This window comes from Lineus longissimus, chromosome 8 (genome assembly GCF_910592395.1).
Source record: "Lineus longissimus chromosome 8, tnLinLong1.2, whole genome shotgun sequence".
Classification (NCBI taxonomy): domain Eukaryota; kingdom Metazoa; phylum Nemertea; class Pilidiophora; order Heteronemertea; family Lineidae; genus Lineus; species Lineus longissimus.
In genome coordinates, this window is record NC_088315.1 from 3,029,086 (window position 1) to 3,049,321 (window position 20,236).

A 20,236-nucleotide genomic window follows, 5' to 3' on the forward strand; every position below is an offset into this window, starting at 1 on the left:
AGCTGAGAAAAATAACATGGCGCTTCAGTTGAAAGAAATGATAATTGTTGAAATGGGAGCGAATGTGTTGTTTTTTGTCGGACACCTGTTCAAGAATGGATGATAGCAAAGTGGATTTCAAAATCACCTTCCCCTTCAACCTTTTGCTGTGCTTGCCTATTTTGAGTAGAATACAAAGAAATGCCAGAGCCTTGCTGATGTACGCTAATGATGGTAATAACACATGAAGTCTGGATAATCTACATAATTATCGCGGCCTACTCCTTCAAGACTTCTCAGGAGACACAAATTAATCTTAACGATTCGGATGTATCTGTAGGTTTGGTTGTCAGATGTTTGTCTGACTGTTCTGATTGCTAGTTGTCTAATTAAGAAAACGACTGCGTTTCCAGGTAGGGATCAGATGTTTTTTACCATTGCCTGGCACATTTCATTACAAAGTACTCGGAATTAGCCCACATTTTTTGCCTACAGCCCGAACTATTAAGGGAAACAGGCCAATAAAACCTGTAAAAGTAGTTCCTTACTAAATAATTTGGTAATAATGCTCTCGAGACTAAAAGGAAATGATGATGATCTGGTGTTCTGTACAGGTTTCATTGACGTTTTAGCTTGTGCCAGTGGCCTTCAAGATGGAAGCCCATTGTAGCATTCTACACTGTCAATTCTACTAGATTCCCATCTTGCTGTTTAAAATCTTTATCACATGCCATGCTTCGTCATTAAATGCAATTGACATGCTGATTAACGAGGCCGCGGCAATTATGACTGAACACTCCCTGATGTGCTTCAGTTGGTTATGTCCCAGGCTCCTAGATGTGTCAGATTGTTCTTTAATGAGTTGCATCCTCAATTAGTCATTCTTATTCTTGTACTCATTCCAAATAGCATTCCGCGACGTTACTATTTATAGCTCACAAGGTCATTTGAATAGGATATTGATGACGTTTTAGTCACGTGACAGTCGGACATCGACACTTATTTCTACGCATTTGAGCTTATTTCAAAGTCAATTATCTTTGACCCTGCATTGTTTTTAGCATGAATGATACCATAGAGTCAGAGAGAGAAATATTCAGAACAATTATGTAGTATTTCCAACACTCGGACATGTGCCAGATTGAATCTAACTGCCCTAGTTAGAAAGCCTGAATCCATTACGAAACCGCATGTTTGTCCGACATTGCCTGTAATTTAGCGATGGGGAAATAGAGGGCAGCAGCTGCAGTGAACAACAGTTTGGGAAAAGACTGGCCAATGAGAGCAAAACCCCAAACATACGAGTATTTGTGTCCCCTCCAGTGGGAGAAACAATGCCAATACCATACACACAATTTCCTCACATCTTGGGCTATCTGTCTTGCCGGGCGGAACTCACCCTCTGTGGGGGTGGAAGGGGCACTTCATCCGAACGGGTCCAGCAGAGACGCCTCAGCCAATAAGGAAGTGCTCTTCTACAGCTATCTTGGGACTTCGTCTTCGTCCGCTCTTCTCCTTCTTCAGCGTTCATAATGATTATGAGACAAAAGGAGCAGTAGTATAGTTCAGGTACATGTTAAACAGTGGAGCCTCTCCATCATGACATATATTCCACTCCGCCTGTCGCCGGTAACTAAATCAAAGACACATAACCATATTATACGCTTTTCTTATCAATTCATCAAACAATGTTAGGGTTCAGTGTCGACAAACTTGGCAAGAAATTAGATTCGTTGCCAATTTTAACAATATTAATTGAATTTCCTTCTCATCAGTTCTGTGCGCGCCGGTCTTCTGGGTGGTTTCATTATGAATTTCATCACGAATATCTCAGTGAGCCAAAGCCAAAAAATGGTAAGGTGGTACACACAGCCCCAGGACAACTATAGCCTCTCTAAGCATTTATGTGTTCATGTATTCTGCCAGCCGATTTCTACACCGAAGGGCGATAATTGTACTGGGCAATTCTCGCCTCTCTCCACCGGTTGTTAGAAAGGTATAGAATATCAGTGCAGCCTGGAGGCTCATCTCAGGTTCTCAACTCACTAAGGTATTCAAATTTTACGTTAGCTTACAAATCTTCTGATAGTTTCCAGTGTAATTTCCTTCTCTTTCACCCACATGGGCTGTTTTTGATTTGAATTTGAATAGCACAGGAAGCTTAATCATAATTTGGTTTCTTGGTGAATTAATTGTTTAACAGTCTAACTAAATCAGTTATATGATACATGGTCACGAAATAAAACATGTTTAAATCAGGCAGGTTTGTACAAAAACATATATTGGTTTAAGGGGCGCTCCATGTTGGGCATCGGCAAAGTCTCATCAAAACTGCCACGACTACTCCGATTTTAAAATCTGATACAAGTCGACGCGGCTTTAATAAAAGTGGTTCACAACAGTACTTATGAACCAGTACTTGCTGGACGATGAGTGGTCTGACTTTCCCGGATTCATCCTCGACTTGAGTATGACCACTTTTCGTTTCCGCGTGTTGCACTCACAAGATGATTTCAATGGCACCTGAAGTAGACTGAACAAGAAGTTACCGGGCATGCTGGTCATTCCCAAATGCAGCAAATGGTCATTTCGTGTGCGCTGGATATCATAGTCAACAAGGTGTGGTTTATTGATAATGACTGGTCACTGAGAGTCCAAGGAATCATAAAAACTTAACTGCTTCCTATATTCCCATATTTACAATTAAAAGTAATAAAGGAGGACTGGAGCCGGGTGCAAAATTGGTCATCATTCAGACTCTGATACGTCAAGTTAGAGGCAGGGTCGTGTTTATACAGCATTAAAGGTATAACTTGTACAAGTGCAAGTAGTTTTGATTTACTGTGAGATGGTAGAGACCCATATTAGCAACTTTGTGTGACTCACTCTGTCCTACCTTGCTGCTAACTATAGACTCTCTCCAATGAAATCCATGATAAAATCTCTAGGGTGACCATGTCAGGTGTAATAGCAAGAAGTAGCAGACAGTATATTTTTCCTCCCAAAAAAATTGAACGGAATTTGAGGTATATTTTACCAATGCTTATATCGTTCTCTCCTTTGTCTTTGCAGTTGATAGGAATGGGCGTGCTTGGTGTCGGTGTGTGGTTACGGCTTGATCCAAAGACGAGTCAGTTTATAAATGCGGCAGACGGCCTCGATATGTATTACATCGGGACATACATTCTGATTGGTGCTGGTGGACTCCTCACTATCGTGGGGTTCGTCGGGTGCTGCGGTGCTTTCCAGGAGTCTGCATGGATGCTTGGAACAGTAAGAGAAACTTTTGTGTCTTTTTGTATGATTGACGCTAAAATATTGTCAAACACAAATGGTACCATCAGAAAGTGCTCATCAAAAGCTTTCCGACGAGGAAGGTATTGCACTCCCCATCCATATGTTCGCCCTCTAACCTCGCCTCATTGCCATAACCCCCCAAGTTGTGCTATCGTCTGCCCTCATCGTCAACGCCTGTCAATACCATCTGCCCCGATTATGAGTAATCGCTAACGAGGGATTTCAGAATCGCTGAGTCAGCTATTTATGATCGCGGGGAAACCTCTTCGCAATGGTGACCTTGGGGACATTCATGAAATAGTTATGCACGTTGGGATTTAATGGTTGGCATTGGCGATTCTTACCGATGTTAGTGTTAAAGGGAGACAATAAGGATGAGCCAGGCAGTTGTATAAAGTCACCAATAGGGGTCTTTTCTAATCAGAGTACATCGAAACTGTCCAGACTTGTATGAAGGATATTCTTATTGCTGAATCAATAACAACCAAGGCTCTTTACTGTGCTTACTAGTGACCTGAATACTGCCAATATTAACCCGCAGCTCCTGCCTACAGTCCCACTTTAAATCGAAACATCTTCGTTAGCATACTGGCCTGGAGTAACATTGTGCTGTGTAGTGTTGACTGAAAATACTAAAAAATAGGCATTTTGTTCCTAGATTGTATAGGAAAACTCACCACTCGGTGTAATCTGGCTGATAATGTGAGCCTGGGTGAACCATAGACTCTTTCACAAAAAGCAATATTTATGTGAACATTTCTGACCATTATATCCCCCTTCCCTATCACCAGATACATCAACCAGCTTGGTGTTATTTATGATGCTCTAACCAATATAACAGAACGTGTCGAAGATCAAAAGATGATTGTTCCCCGCTATCATGTCCGCTTGACAAAACATCGGCCAAACATCTCCGATGAGATCGTTTTGAATTACAAATGTTTGCTGAGACGGTATGTTATCTCAAAGCAGTTATGGGTTTTATAGCACCATTGGCGATAGGCTATGTCATGGCAAAGCAGTTATGAACTGGACAGCCGTTTGGATGCCGCAAAGTAAGAATTGCCCAACCAGTCTCAGCTTAAGCGGCAATGGAACAGGGTTTTATTTGGAAACCTGGACAGAGACCAAATCCAAGATGGCCGCCATAGTGACCATCTTGGATCTTACTGGGCTTTCAAAGGGTACTACTGGTGCCACCTGGATGCACGAGGGTTAATTATCTCCTGTCTACTACATTTTTAACGGCTTTGTTTCATTGCCACTTTAGGATCTCAAAATATAAAGTCTGCCTGGAGTCATACAACCACCAAACATCGATTTAATGGCTTCCAACTCTTTGGCGTAAATAATCTCCCACATCAAATATCGCCACCATTCTTAAATATGTTCACGCATCATTTGGAAATCATCTCGCCTCACCAGGTACTCTCTCGTTCGAAACTTATGGCTCACAAATAAATATTGCATGATAATTTCCATGACATTTCTGCTCATCGGTTAGCAGATGGTCTGTTATAGGCAGGAGGGTGCCCGATTATGTCTTTGGAAAGCTCTTCAAAAGTTTTCAACTCCACAAGATTTATGGCTTGCTTTCTCTAAGACATATGGTCAGCAAGTAAGACTGGTTTTATGAGAATCTCAGCCTTAATGCTCATTGGAGTCCTATGGTTTGTTTTACTTGATAGAAATCTCTCCCAAAAGACTCACAAGATGAAATTATCTTTGTTTAAAAGTACAATACAACAAAAGTAATTCCCCCATTTGGATTCAGCGCATCATTCAGAGAGCGGGGTATAAATCTTTCAGAATTTCCTAATCAGTTTCAGAATTTACAAGTGAGATTTCTTTCTTAGTATTCATTAGTGGATTAAGCAGTTGATTTGGTTGAATGTATAGTCTATGTCACAAGAATGTGGCACTCTGATTTTTGGTGATTTCGCAAAGAAGCCATGCAATGCACACATATGAAATGACTTCTCAAATGCAAATGGTTCTGATTAATACGAAGACATGAAGAGGGACCAATAGATTCCACAAACGAGTAATAATTTTGTTGCAGCAACCTGCGACAATCATTGCTGCGATGAGCGGTAAGAGATCCGAGAGTTTTGTCTCATGCAATGATTAGCGCAGGTCACAGTGACGACAATCTCTTGTTTGCGGGGCGCTTCAGCCTTAGATTCCAATTACCATATTCTGATAGAAGCCTCTCACCCTCGAGTTTCTCATTCAGTGTCTTTAATTACCTCATAGCAAATAGCCCCGCTGATCCGCATTGAAATTGAATCTTGCAGTGTTTACTCTTGCCTTAAAGTTTAGGCTTCTTTTGTCGATAATTAGGGTAACGGCATCGGGGATCTTGATCTAGACATCTGAGAGTATCACGGGCGAACTTTCGATACTGAAGAGACGTATGTGCGATCAGAAATACGCAATACGGAGACATCAAAGGAGGAGTGTTGTGAGTTACCAGTCAGCCAGCTAGGTAGTTCTGCGTCACTGTACCCCACCCCCTCCCCCACCCGTCTCTAGACCTACAAGGGTTATGGTATGGGTCGGGTCACAGCATCTGACCGAGTCACCCGTAGGCCAGATCCTACGGTAATATTAGCGTGTCTGTTCGAAGAACCATCTTCTTATGCAGCGCTTATGCAGCAAGCTCTGAATCATGGAAAAACGGTGTTATCATGTTCGCCTTTGCACGAATGATCTTGACAGGGTAAGCCGGGGGATACGCGTTGACTTGTAGGATTATTAGCAAGAGATAGCACTGGCCTTGTGATAACTTTGTGTCAACATCCTGATTTGTCAGTGTCACCAACTTGTGCAAATCATCAGTGTTTTGTTGAAGTTGAAAAATCGTTTAGCACACAAAGCCATCACCAAAAAAATCACCCCTGTGTTGCTTTTTTACAGAATGTTATTCAGCTGACAAATCAAATTCACATAGAAATAGCAAGTATGGCTACTGATATACATGTGTCACCAATAAACCATGAATCTACCATATCAAACGATGATCTAAAAAGTGTCGGTTTCAGTCTTTTACTCTACCTTCTTTGATCTATGATATCCTATAAAAGATGCCATCAAAAAACCTAAATTGATTAGCTGCAGAATTTCTTCGATACCAAAGGCATATTCCTTTAGGATAGTGATGTTGGTTGGTTTCATCTTCAATTAAAGTCAAAGATCTTGATTGCTATGGTGGGGCTGCATGGTATGGGAAGTCGACATGTCAGAAGATCATCTGCTCTTGGTCTATCTGTCTCTTTGCGGGTGATAAAGGAAATGCAACAGCCATATCGGGCCTAATGGTAATGATAATGATATGACTTCTGTTCACGGCTTTTGTCTTTTTCTCTTTTCAGTTTTTCGTCATTCTTTTCCTCATTCTGTGTGCTGAAATTGCCGGTGGTGTGTTTGCATATCTTTATAGTGAAAAGGTAAGGAGGTAATATACAATTACTGCTGCGATTTTGAGGTCACATGACATAAAGTAGCGATCTGGTTGGCCAAGTCCCGGTACGAGGCAGAATGCTTTCATCACCGGTTGGCTGTATCAGCCATGCAATTCTGTGTAATTCTTCAGTGGGATAAGGATTATGAACGAATCGGATTGCTAGGTGAAGTAGCAAACTATAAGCTCATTGTCTCTCAAACTTAAAGTTAAAGGGGCGTTTTTTTGCTATTGTTCACCTTGGAAATTCTCATGATAAAAACAACTTTTCTGCGCCATTCCAAGAGGATGGAAATATTCATTCATATCAGCAAGTTGTTCATTGATTCACATTCAATATTCATCACAAAACAAACATATCACAGAAACTTTTCCGTCAAGTTGAATTTGCGCTCGTGCCTGCCTATCTATATGTGCCCTCATCCACTCGAGTGTTTGATGAGAGCGTCCTTATGAAACTTGAAACTACATATAGTTCAATCAATTTCTTCTGTGATGGTGTTGAAGTGAAAAACCTCGTTATTGAGGCTTAAAGGGGATTTTGCACGTGCGTCGGGAGTCAAGCTGCTGAACAATTACCTAGTCCCTCTCTTGGTGGCCGAAACTGCTCACTGTGAGCACAGCTGTACGTTGCCAAATTATGATCCCAAGTAATGCCATCATTTCCAATTTGACTGTGAAGTTATTAGTAAGGGTTGGAATAATATTACATACTCTGTGTATCTTTAATGGTGTTACTGTCCAGTTGCAACCAGTGGCTGTCAGATGACCATGTGTATTACCTGGTTGCTCTAAGGTATAAACGTGACGTAGCCATGACGAGTGTGATTGAAAAGCTCCACGAATTGGTTAAACCCCAGTCAATCATCATGTTGTCATGCGTTGCTCATCGCAGCAACAAATGTTTCTTGTTTGCAGAGCACTTTCCCGCCCAAGACTCCAACCCCTAAGTCTTCCAAGTGCGATGCCTAAAAGTGCAGACTCGACTAACCATCAGAACACTCCACCGACAGTTCCCATTAACGAGGTTGTAAAAAGGCTACAACGATTATTGGTGTGCAAGACTATTTGTTTGTATTCCATCTAAAACTTGCGCTATGCAAAATCGCTTGTTTGTTCAGGGTGATAGCTGTAGATACGATGAACCGCATTTTAACCCAACATGTTCATTGCAATCTTGTGCGACATCAGTAACCGTATCATCTGTTGCCGTTGACGTCATAAAACAACTGACTGCTTTCTCCCCCCTCCTTGGGAAATGAGCCGGCACATTTCTTACTTAGTGATAAAAATATACATCTCCTTTCTCGTAATAAAACTCGCATTAATTTTATCACAGCAGATCTCCTCTAAAATTCACAGTATTTTCATCAGAACATTTCCTCCATAAAACGTCAATTATTTTCTCATTGAAATAGTGCTTGAATATTTGATAAGCACCTTATCCGTCGTCAATGATAACATTCCAGGGAAAGTTTTATGAGAGAAATCTGTTATGTGATGCTTTATAAGTAGCTTTATCAATTGTCTCTTAGCGACTCAGCAAAGTCACTTTATCACTTCAAACTATCGTTGATTTAAGCACTACGGCAGAACTTGAAATGGTTATTTTTGTGAAGGAATTTAAGGAGGCTAGTTGATTTGGTAGTGTGGCAATTGAGGGGAAAGTATAGGTAATAGCTATGTGGTCCAATCGGTGGTCTTCATGTGACTATTACGGCCCAGAAATCCAAAAACCTGGCGCTCACCTTATCCTGTTGTTGTAATATGCACGATGTGCTAGTACCAACATCGCAGATACGGGACCACTCGCATTGCGTCATCCGGTCCACTAACTGCGTCCGGAGTGTAGGGCTATGTTGAATCCGGGATTTCCTCATCCAAGCTTGAAAAGCTGCGGCTACCCCATTCCTTATGCAAGACATTTATCTTATTTTCTTCCACTTTTCCAGCTCTCCGATAGAATTACAGATGGTATAAAAAAGAGCGTCCAAGTAGATTATGGTTCCAATTACGGACGGACGCAGTCTGTTGATTTTATACAGAAATCAGTAAGTCTACGCTTCACTAATAGAATTTTGCAATTGGTCAAGTAATCTGATACCCACATCAAGAAGTGCAGCTAGAAATGTATCTTGTTTTTCCCCCACTGAAGGTATCAGCATCAAAATGCAAGATCAGTGATTGGAGCATTAGAGTTGTAGAGAGATGTAACGAATTCATCGTTGTCTTAGCACCTCTGAGGTCCAGCGTTTGACTGCTTTATTATGTTGGTCCCTGTAAAGACTTAAAGAGGGACTAAAGACAAGAGCTGGGCCGGGGCAGATTGGTGGACTCCAGGTGGCCAGTGCGCACAGTATAAGGGAACTAGGTCTGCTTGGGCTTAACGTTAGTGTTAACAGGGGCCTCGTATTCATAACAGGACTGATATACTGTGATATACGAGTAGAGACACCTGTTGGTCACTTGGTGAATGCTGATCTGGCCAACCTGTAGTCTCCCTTTGAAGTGTGATTTCGCAGGAGGTAATGGATCGTTTCCTTACTGCTCTCTTCTAGTACATATGCTGTGGTAGCAAGGGGCCGACTGATTACGTATTGTCGTCCTGGTTCCAGGGAGACCGATCGGGTTTCCTCCCTCCGTCCTGTTGTCTTTACGACACGCCACTATCCACGATTAAACCATGCACATTACCGGTAACCGGTCCCAGCGAGACCAAAAATAAAAACATCCCAACCATACATACCTCTGTAAGTATGTTGTGGATGGTCACATACAAAGGTTGTATCGAAAAAAAATTGATCTTCTTCAGAAGAACGGCCCTTTTGCTGTAGCAGGTGTGGTGAATATGTCTTGCTCTGTAAAGAACTGCACGTCAAACATAAACTCGACTCTCAGATGCAGTGGTTGAAAATCTGATAATCACGCCAGTCCACCCAAATTAGAGAAGGGATCAAAAGAAGGTTTTTTTATACTCCCTGAATGTGACCATATTCAGTGTTGCTATTAACCCTTCAGCGCTTAAATTGTTAACATTATGGCATGTTCGATTTGACCACAAATCAACCTAGATCCAAATTACAAAATATAGAAAGCGTTGATCGATTTATCAGGCAGTTGCAGTTTAGGATTGAATGGACAAATCCCTCAAGCCATTTTGTATTCCTAGTCAGTGCTTTTAACCCTTCAAGGCCTGAGGACATTGTTAAAGGAGTAGTGGGTGATAATTCCATGGGCAATTGCTTGATCGGGCCACGGATGTAGAGCAAACGATCGGGCTATGATTGCTCCCGGTCCATTGGGAATTGTTGCGCGACCGATGACATGCAATGGTGGGAAAGTTCATCCAGCCATCTCGGAATGTCCTCTGGCTTCGAAGGGTTAGAATGTTGCATATTTTGATTCCTAGTCTTTAGATTGAGCACGCGTCCTGTTTTTTCTAGTTAGAATGTTGTGGCAGTGTCGGCCCATCAGACTACACAAGCTCAAGCTGGAGTAGGGTCAACACAAACAAACAACTACCAAACTCTTGTTGCAAATTAGACCCTGAATATGACGGAAAACGCACATTCTTCGAGACGTGCGTTGTGCTGGGTACGTCGGATGTTGGCCAGTATAACCCTGCCCTGCATAATACTGTAAGTAGTGACCTCTAGTGGTCATGCCTATCATTACATTTTCCGTGTTAGCGCGGTGGACATGCTTTCAAAGCATGTTGCAGAACTGGACCTTTCTATTCTAGATTCTCTTGTCAAAATAGGAGCGAGTCAAAAAGATGTTGTTAGACAGATTTGTCATTTCGCATACTCACTAGGCAGGAGAACCAAGAGTAAAATAGTCGTTTTCAACAAAGCTTTCTATGTTCATCCACCGTTGTTAGTTTCCTTCAGAGGGGTGCTCCTTTAAAAAGGTGCTGGAAGGACTGCATGTTTCTTTCAGCTCATTATTGTAATTTGATTAAAGAATGGTTCCTTAGCATGATTGACAAGAACAATATACCTGGGAAAACACTTTACTGGGATATCCTGTGTAACAGTATCAACAGTTTGCTTGCCGCTTCATTTGTAGGTATAATTCTCATCTTGATGGTACGTTATTGAAGGCTTGCATGATACTTCGATATAAAGGAGATCTTATGAAGCTTTGTTGATGTTTTGTATTTTGTCGATTTGTATTGGATGGATTAGAAAGTTCTGACCTTTTGGTCAAATTGAACAGAGGTATTGGCCATTAGTTCTTTTGGCTTGAATGTGACTGTATGTCTTTAAGTTCAATTAAGCTTGGTTGGTACATTTGCATGATATTAATCAAAAGCTGTGTGTAACTTATCTGTTCTAATCCTATTTTGTTCACCATCCCCATCTGTATGTGAAATTTGTTTACCATTGACCCCTCCCCTGAGGATTTTACTCTCCCCGTTGTGCATGTACTCTATCTCTAATAGTAAGACGATAACATCATTGAAGTGTAGTGGAAGTAACAATAGTGTTAAACAGTCTTTCCAGACTTCGTTCTTATTCTTGTTGAAACATAAAGGCCCTGTTGCTCAATCAGCGTTGGTGTTGGGTTCTAGATGAAATTCGTGGAAGGAGATAAGGCTTAATTGAGCTAACGGCCCGAGGCATATTTAAATAGTTATAACATATCCATATGTAGAAGAGGAAGATGTTCAGTACCGTTGCCAAATGAATTCTAAAATAGGTATTCTGATGTAATTGCCACCAATATGTGACAGTAGCAATGTTTTTTGGGCCTTCATTCCAGGGCTGTGCCAGAAAGTTATTTGGGTTCTTTGAACAACACCTCGATATAATCCTCGGGACAAGTGTAGGAGTGGTAGGGGTAGAGGTAAGTGATTACTGAATACTGATTATCTCATTCTAATGACGTAGAGCCTATATGTAAATCCTATCGGAAGAAACCTTCAATAATCAAACATTCAAATGGTATTGCCATCTTTTGTGAATATCGTGAAGTCTGACGGCAAGCAGATCCCGCTTCATCCTTCCCATTATTTTTTCCAATGCTCAACAGAGCGAGTTCCTCCACGCACCAAAGAGATTGTGTGGAATTTTAGGCAATTCTCATCATCAACATTCAACTAATCATCGCCTACATCACTCTTTCAGCTCCTTGGGATGATCTGCTCAATGATCCTATGCTGCGTGATATGTCGACAGGGCGGCTATCGGTACCGGAAGGCCTAGCAGGAAGCCGAGATGGGGGAGCGACATTCAAGCACGTGCGGCGCGAGACTGAGCGTCAACAGTTGGAGGAATGAGGAACATTTGTCCACACACCATATGTCCACGCCTGTATAACCCTTGAGGGCCTAAGAAGAAAAAGGATACCTGTATTTTCAGATACTTTGGGAAATTAGCTTCGTCTTTGGGGTTTTCTGAAATTTTGAAATGAAAATACTTTTTCTGGTTCTTTAAGGCTCACACCTCAAGTGCTGATTGGACAACGAAAGATATATATGATCTCAGGGAACGCTTACCCCATCTTCGAACCAACGAAATACAATCCATCAAACCCCCAATAGGTGTCGTCACTTTGTTTTAGACTACTATTTTGAGATGCACAGAATTGACGTTTTTATCATTTCATCACAAAGACACATCATGCTTAATCTTTGACATTTAAAGATCGGAGCAAACGTTACAAGGGCTTCTGTGTAGTTAGAGGAAGAGTTGCGTTATCACCCCAATATTACAACTCTTTGATGTAAATACAACACATGGCACTAACTTCTTATAGGTGGACTATAAGCAGGGCCTGGGGTCTAGTTGGCGATTTCCTGGCGACTAATATGCTCGATTGGAAAGTGGGTCTTGTTTGACTTTGAGTGAATAGTGGTGATGTACATTGAGATAGTAGAGCCACCTATAGGCAACTTCATGAAGTCTGACCCTCCTGGCTCCTGCCAATAGTCTCCCTTTAAATGAAAAAACATGGAAATAGAACTAGGAGTTCTTTTCAGGGGAAACTTCTCACTTCTCGAGTGCAGCAGCAGTTTTTGTCATCAGTTTCGTGGGGGTTATATTCATGGGTTTAATATTTCTGTAAAACCCATCAATACAGTTAATATATCAACTTCGTCATATTGAACTAAAATATCATGTGACATATTTTTGTACAGAATGTGTTTGTAATATAACATGTAAGTCTTTTGTATGTCTTGCTGAGAAGGGTGTGTACTCTAGAACTGGTGCCCAAGTCAATGGTACCTCAGAGTGGAACTCACAAGGCTGGACCAAGGAGATGTTTTCGTGGTCAATAGAACAAAACTCATGGTCAGTGTCAATGGTTTAAGTCAACACGGTTCCTTCGGCCAAATGTTGCATCAGAAAACCACTCCCACCATTCATTTAAAACTTTAATGTGCCATAATTCTTAATGTGATATTTTTTTAAGTATAGGATTTTGCTTTATGTTGCAGTTGTAATTCTAATTACTACATGTATGACTGTACAGCATAAACTGTAGTCGTAGTTCCACCTATCATAAAAACCCCGTGTTTTTTCAAGACCCGTGTCTTCGCCGTGTGTCAAAAAACCCTGGGCGCACTTGCGCCTATCAGTGGTGTTAGATAATGGTTAATAGCCCAGGCGACAGGTGCGCTGTAGGTAGGGAGCTCTTCTGTGTTTCTTTCCCGTTGGAGGGGAATTTCGCATGCGCAATCCGAGGCAACTACACCGCGCCATCTGTCGCCGGATCACAGAACTTGCAATTGTCGTGTCTATTCAGACATGTCAGATTCCACCTCAAAAAACCCGTGTTGAACACGGGTCTAAATTAGCCCCTGATTAGCCCCATCGAGCTCGATGGGGCTAATAAACACGGGGATTTGACACACGGGTCTATTTAGACACGGCAATTCATAGGTGTAAGCGCAAAAGACAAGGGGATATGATAATCTCCATGGTTGGAAGTACGACTTTGTACTTCTTCTTTCTTTCCTTCTGTGAACCCTGTGCTTGTTTTTTGGTCGGACTTGTCCTCAGAATGAAGTCATTGACGTCAGCTCTGTGGATCATTTGCCCACCAAGGGTTAACACCTTGTATAGTACAATTTATACCCATGCTAAGACTCCCTCACTTTATCATTAACAACTCAAGATTGTATTGCATTCTACAAATTGGCAAATTTGTAAATATTTTGACATAAACCAGAAACTGCATTTACCTTGTAAAATAAAGACGTTTTCATAGAATAGATATTAGTCCTCATTTCATTCACCTGCTTGTAAGTGTCCGACTGACTCCAGTGAATAAAAGATTCCCGAGGGGTATACTGACTTGTGCTGGTGAGAGATTAGCACCAATAAGGATGGTAAAAGCCCAATTTTAGAGAACAATTGAAAAGAAGCTCCACCCGAGAGGGGTCCTGATGTTGTCCCAGATACATGAGCCACCTCACCAAGGGTAGGCCTACTTATGTTGCCTTCATAGCCAGACTGGGTATGTCTTCAAGAGCAGGTTGAGATAACTGGATAATGTCGAGATAGTTTTTATCAATTGCACTACACTTACATGTACATCATGTTTCTGCGAAAAGAATTCTTCAGTTTTATCATGGAGTGGACAGACACTCCAACTAATTCTGCCTGGGTGAAAAGAACAGTTACAGCCTCATTGTAATGACTATGGCACAGAAGCTAACATGTTGCAACGATTTACAAGAAACAATAGCCAAGCTTATTTCTGCGACTCTCTGGGGGCCGATGAGCCTGAAACCTAACATTTCCGAGCAGAACTCATGGAAACTGTTCCTTTTGATCAGATGTGTTGCCTCTTCACCCGTTTATTCCGACTAAAGGGATGAAGAGATGGTTGGGTCATCAGTCATATAGGACTTTTGGTTGAATATAAGAACAAACAGATACAACCACTTGGATACAGACTAGTTGGTGACACCCAACCACAGCGCAACCTCTGTTCTAAACGAACATCTTTTCTTCCATAGGTTTCTGCACCCACGGCCCAAGTTTATTTTTACGCAGTCGCTCGATCATGACTTTTTTCACGGCCTGAAAGTCTTTTGCTTCCCGCTTTGCCGCATAGTAGTTGTCAGCCTCGAGCAACTCAGATTTGTTGAACTTGACGCATAACGCTTTAAAGGACTCGTAAAGGTTCTTCTTGGCGACTCTTGAGATAACGTTTGTCCTAGACCTGAAATTGTGAAAAAAGAAGTTTTATCACCCTACTACATGTACACAAATCCACAATTTGAAAGCAATCCTAATTTGAAGGCACTTTTTTGAAATGCAGTCCTTTGTGAAACTTACTTGTCAATGACCTGTCCTATTGCCCCATCAAGAACCTCAGCCCCTGAATCCCCAGCACACCAGTTCAGACTAACAGACTTGGTCTTCTCTGTGCCCCGCTGAGGCGCGTACATCGTCACTCGGCCGAGGTGTGGGTGGTTCAATTTGTAATATGGTGGCAGTAAGTCTTCGATTGGTGGTTCTCCTCTGGAGAGACGACAGCAGAGTGCCCGGGCTAGATGGCCATGGTCATAAAGATAACCTGAATGAGAAATACAAAGGCCTTTGCCACATTCATTGTTGACGCTGTGTTTTCCACACTAAATTCTTGTCTGGCACACATTTGGATGAAGGTGTGAATTTCCCTTCCTGGGTAAAACACGGTACTCTGGGTCTATGCAGTCAAAGGAAAGTAAAGGTAATTGACAACAGTATGGGAAACAGCAAGCATCAAAGCCATATGAATTTACCTAATGTCAAAGTGCTCAAATAAATCGGATCCAAGAAATGTGTCAAGAGTGCTCCTTGCATCCCAAGGATATTCCAACGGCACAACTTATCACTACAAGACATCGTCCTCAGTCGCTCTCCTCTTAGGATACCATCCCATGTTTGGCCCATAAATCCCGGCTCGAGCGGTATTGTTCCCTCGCCTCCCTCGATCTTGGTTCGTACGATCCCCTGGACCGCAGTCGTAAAAGTTGGCGTGTGTTCGATTTTGTTTTCGCCTTCTTTGACTGTGGCACCTTCGGCATCTCTACAAAAAATACATTATAGTATTGCCACAAATTCCTTATACAATTCAACAGGAATTTTTCTACTTTGGCATATGTTAGGGATGTTTTAGAGTCAAGGTACCCAGAATATTATACCAAAGGGCTAATATAGAATTTTGTCAAATCCAGGTTTTTCACTTCTTCAGAAAAGTTTGGCCTGGCAACAGATTATGTAAGGATTGCTGGTTTAGCACACATTCATCATAGGTTTAACTCCCGACTTGTACTGCAGGTATGGGAGCAGCATTATCGGGGCCAACGTGACACAGATAGTCCAACACTTCCTGCTATACATTAATGAGAGCTCTAACCATAACACCACTCAATGACATCCCCACGAAACTTTTACCTTGGTGAAAATAACGCACCATCCCCACACGGTGCTGTTGAAATATACAAATGGAATGTGATGCCATCCTTGATCTTGAGTTTTCCTGACGGACTAGGCTCGAATAGACTGTCGGCAGAACCTGGCGTGTCAGTCTCCAGGTGCTTGTAGAGGAACCGTATGAAGCCCCGGCGTGTTACGATCTCTGCGTGGGAATCGTTGACAGTGTGGCCTTCGAGACTCATCTGTGGTCCGGTGATGCAACGATTGCCTGAAATTCGAAGTGTTAAGGTTGCAGAGTTGTTGGACATATTGGACGACACTATCCACTATTTTGCTAGTGATGCACCACTCTCACCTAAATTCTGCACTGTGTCAACTTACCTGTCCCAAGACTGACGACAGATCCCCCGTCATTTGGACCTTTCTTCATCACAAGTGCAGCCAAGACTTTCCGTCCGCTCAGGTTTTCCATGATGCGTGCAGCGAGCGTATTGAATGCAGAATGACTCAAGGCCGCCACATTATCAAAATGGGTCGCTGGAGCATTTGGCATGGGAATCTTTGGAGTCTGGAATAGAAAACATACTGTTGTCATATTACACGGCTCTTTATTTTGACGATTTGTCAATAGAATCGTCTGCTAAACTGTCAACAAACTATTGTGGAAGAAATTTAAAGGAAAATTCTTCACATAGTAAATTCGATCAACTTTTCTTCAATTCTTTTTCAAACCCATCCCGGAGTATTCTAGGAAAAGGTGGATAAGATATCATCTGCTCATGTCTACTGAAGTTGTTTTTTACCAGAAATATATAACCTCACCTCGTTTTATTTCATTTTACTCACATTCACTGTCTTTTCCTTATTGCTTTGATACTTCCCATCAGCCATCAGTGCTCTTAATGCAACATCAGCCGCCTCTTTTCGACAATCCTTCTTATTCGTACCACAAACGGCAGGGAAGCGTTCCTTACCAACAAAAGCAGCCATCTGGAACCTCTTCTTGTGCGCTGGTCCACTTTCCCCGACAATTTTAATCTGGAGTTGGAGTTTCCGTGTCTGTGCGTATTCTGATAAAGCGCTGATTGGATTCTTATTCAACATGTTGAAACTCTCGCTGCTGAATCCCGATCCTGAACTTCTGGAGCTATCCATATCGTTGTGGGTAAGTCCGGTTATTTTTGTTGACAACATCGTACTCTGAGCAACAGGTGCACTGCTCAAACCAAGAGCGGGCCGGCCAGGTAAACCAGACCTAACATTAGAACCATTGTCAAAGTTCAAGTTTGAACCAAAATTTGAACCAAAGTTATTTGAAATACCGCCAAAATTAGAACTGTTACCAAAGTTCTGTATATTATTACCAAAATTTGAGTTCTGAGATTTATTTCCAAACTTCAGTGAATTTTGACCAAATTGAGATTGTGAAGTGTTTTCGTTGGTTGGTACATTTAATGCGGACAGAAATGCATTCTGTGCCTCGATTTCTGGACTTTTGTCCTCAAGAGGTTCAGTGGTACCTGTGCCCCAGGTTGTGGTGTTTTTAACAAGATCAAATGGAGTTGGCGGCAGTTTGAAAGATGAGGATGATGATGGTGCTGGTTTGGAATGAGATAGTGCCACAAGTGACTGAAATGCAGGTTTGTTACCGATGGCATTTTGCAAACTAGCTACAGGATACCTAGATGGTTGATCAGTATTTTGGACAGTTTTGGTCTGTTGATTCAATCTTGTCCAAGAATCTGGAGGCAGAGGAGGAGGCACAGAAGGTAGAAGCTTAAGGGTCTCCAATTTTGACGCAGAACACTGCAAAGCACCACCTTGCCTTGGACCTTGTTGTACACCACCAACTGGCCCAGAATTATGGGATCCAGCACCCACATGCCCAGTACTCTGGATGCTCCCACGACCTCTGCTTTGTGTCCAAGGACTTGGGGTCAACAGAGGAGCAACATCACCAGTCGGTGAGAACTGTTGTCTCACCTGACCGGGAATACTCAACTGGCTTGCAATGATTCCTCTGCCCCGCCCCACACCAGGCAAGGGCTGAGGCTTGTTGTAGGTCTGTTGAGAGAAAGCTTCCTCAGCAGCGAGGGGTAGTTCACCTCGCATACGCAGCCACTCGTGTGGAGGCAATGGTCGACTGAAAGAGCCAGAAGATGACAAAGATGATGCCCTCCCTCGGCCAACAGTTTGAACTGGAGTGTGCTTCTGTGACGTTTTGAATGGCAGCATACCAGTTTCTGTCGGGACATCAAATTCTTTCTGCCGTTTTATTTGGGGAGACGGTCTCATCATAGCCATCAAGACAGCATTGTCATCAGTAATCCGTTGTTTCTTTGCGACGTGTTTAACAATCTCGGATGTTTCCATCTTACCATCATAACCAGGATCTTCCAATTCAAGCTTTACAGCCGAAATATGCCGATTATGATTTATCAGGTCTTCCTGAGTTTCGTCTGTCTGCGGGTCTTCTGAAGTTTTGTCTGACGGTGTGTCTTCCAAAGTTTTGTTCGAAGCATTGTTGCCACACTCCATATTTTCAACTTCAGATTCCTGTATGTTTTCATCAAGAGAGTCATCTTTAGTTGGGACTGATTCCTCCACGAGCCGTTTGAGTTCGGCCAGAGTCTCATCATTCACGCCAGAACCCTCAGAATCGGAGATAGCACATGAATCTGGACGCTGAAAAGTAGTCTCCATATCCTCTGGAGATTCCTGCAGATCATGCTCTGGCGTTTTTGACTCATCAAAATGTTCTATCAGGCCAGCACCATCAATTAACATCTCATTATTACTCTTCACACTTTGGTTATAGTCAGCTTCATCCCCAGGCATCGACACTTCAAGATTTAAGTCGACATTTGGCACACTGTCATCAACTAGTTTAGTTACGTTACTGACATCCTCCATTTCTGATGCAATGGTTTGCTCCGATTCAAACATCGCATCTCCACTTGGCTTCTGATCAGATTCATCTGACGAGGACCCGCTACTAAGGGCATGCGGGACTAGTGCCCACTCAACGGGTTTCTGCTTCACCTTTGACACAAAGCCTCGGTTTTGCATCAGATAGAGTGTTTGAGTCACTTGCGATGCAGCATTTAACCCAACACCTTTGGCGATTTTGAGTGGTCTTAACGGGTAGTTATATCGCTTTAAACAATCAATGATCTTCTGTTGTAGATCTGGATTTACCGGACTTGTGTTGCCCTGAAAAAATTTATTCGATATTGGTTGATAATGTCCCAAGATCTGGAATTCCCTTCTAATCTTTGAACTTTCAATGTTGATGTCACCATCACGGCATCAGACATCGGCTTGATTGCAGAATCCTTGACAAATGCTTTCAGTTTCAAGGGAGGTTTTGGTTGGGCTTAATACGGTAGCCACTGGATTGTTGTAGTCGTAGAGGACAGACGTGAGACGATCAGGGACAGGATAATAGGATTACTACCACCGCAGAATATCAATATATGGGCAAATGTGAATTTTCATGCACTGTATGTGCACAGCCACAGGTAAGTCTATACCTCTACGGGCTACACTTCCCATACCTACCCTAGAACTTGATTTTCGCATTCTGGCGGTGGGCATTCCTAACTGACATTGTGCAACTTGTCCGTGAGGATTCGGGGAATCCCCACCAGAAACGAAACCGGAGTTCAGGACTAGTTTCCACACTGGTGGGCTTTCCTGAACCTTTTCAATAAGGTTCTGACGCTTGAGCTTATAAAGCTCTACGTTCACTTGCTTCTTAGGTTTATGAGCGATCTTTAGGATATCGGCAAGGGGCCATGCCCTGCCAGGATCGCTTTGAAAATTCAACAAAATTTGACTGTCGGCCATTTTGGAAATTAGTGATGAGTTGGCAATGGATTGTAAATTCACCCTCCGTATCCGAATCACAGTTGGCCTACGGTTTTCCCTGTAAACTTTCCGACTGTTAAAAATTTCATTGACCTGTTTCTATTCAATGAATCCGAGCCTTGAAATGATTATCGTAAAAAATTGGTGTTGTGCAGAGTGATTGTGCAGTGTTTTATTTGAATATCAGAGGGGGCCAGCTGGCCGGGCTGGCTCTGCTTCTGTAGAGTCCACTCATCCAGCTGGTTATCGG

At 42.4% G+C, this 20,236-nt stretch overlaps 2 protein-coding genes across 2 annotated transcripts; one reads left to right on the plus strand and one right to left on the minus strand.

Moving 5' to 3' along the window:
* Positions 1 to 379: 379 nt before the first annotated feature.
* Positions 380 to 13,909, plus strand: LOC135492079 (tetraspanin-1-like). Its single transcript, XM_064778231.1, has 8 exons — positions 380 to 392; positions 3,052 to 3,252; positions 6,651 to 6,725; positions 8,692 to 8,790; positions 9,298 to 9,489; positions 10,183 to 10,377; positions 11,504 to 11,587; positions 11,869 to 13,909. Exons 2-8 carry the CDS (start codon positions 3,061 to 3,063, stop codon positions 11,944 to 11,946), a joined length of 915 nt encoding a protein of 304 aa, XP_064634301.1. The 5' UTR covers positions 380 to 392; positions 3,052 to 3,060; the 3' UTR covers positions 11,947 to 13,909.
* Positions 13,910 to 14,236: 327 nt separating this feature from the next.
* LOC135492078 (uncharacterized) lies at positions 14,237 to 19,837 on the minus strand. Its single transcript, XM_064778230.1, has 7 exons — positions 19,678 to 19,837; positions 16,963 to 19,329; positions 16,498 to 16,684; positions 16,135 to 16,384; positions 15,480 to 15,766; positions 15,031 to 15,271; positions 14,237 to 14,914 (listed from the first exon to the last, which is right to left on the minus strand). The coding sequence occupies exons 1-7, from the start codon at positions 19,711 to 19,713 to the stop codon at positions 14,683 to 14,685; spliced, it is 3,600 nt and encodes a 1,199-aa protein (XP_064634300.1). The 5' UTR covers positions 19,714 to 19,837; the 3' UTR covers positions 14,237 to 14,682.
* Between the last annotated feature and the right edge of the window lie 399 nt (positions 19,838 to 20,236).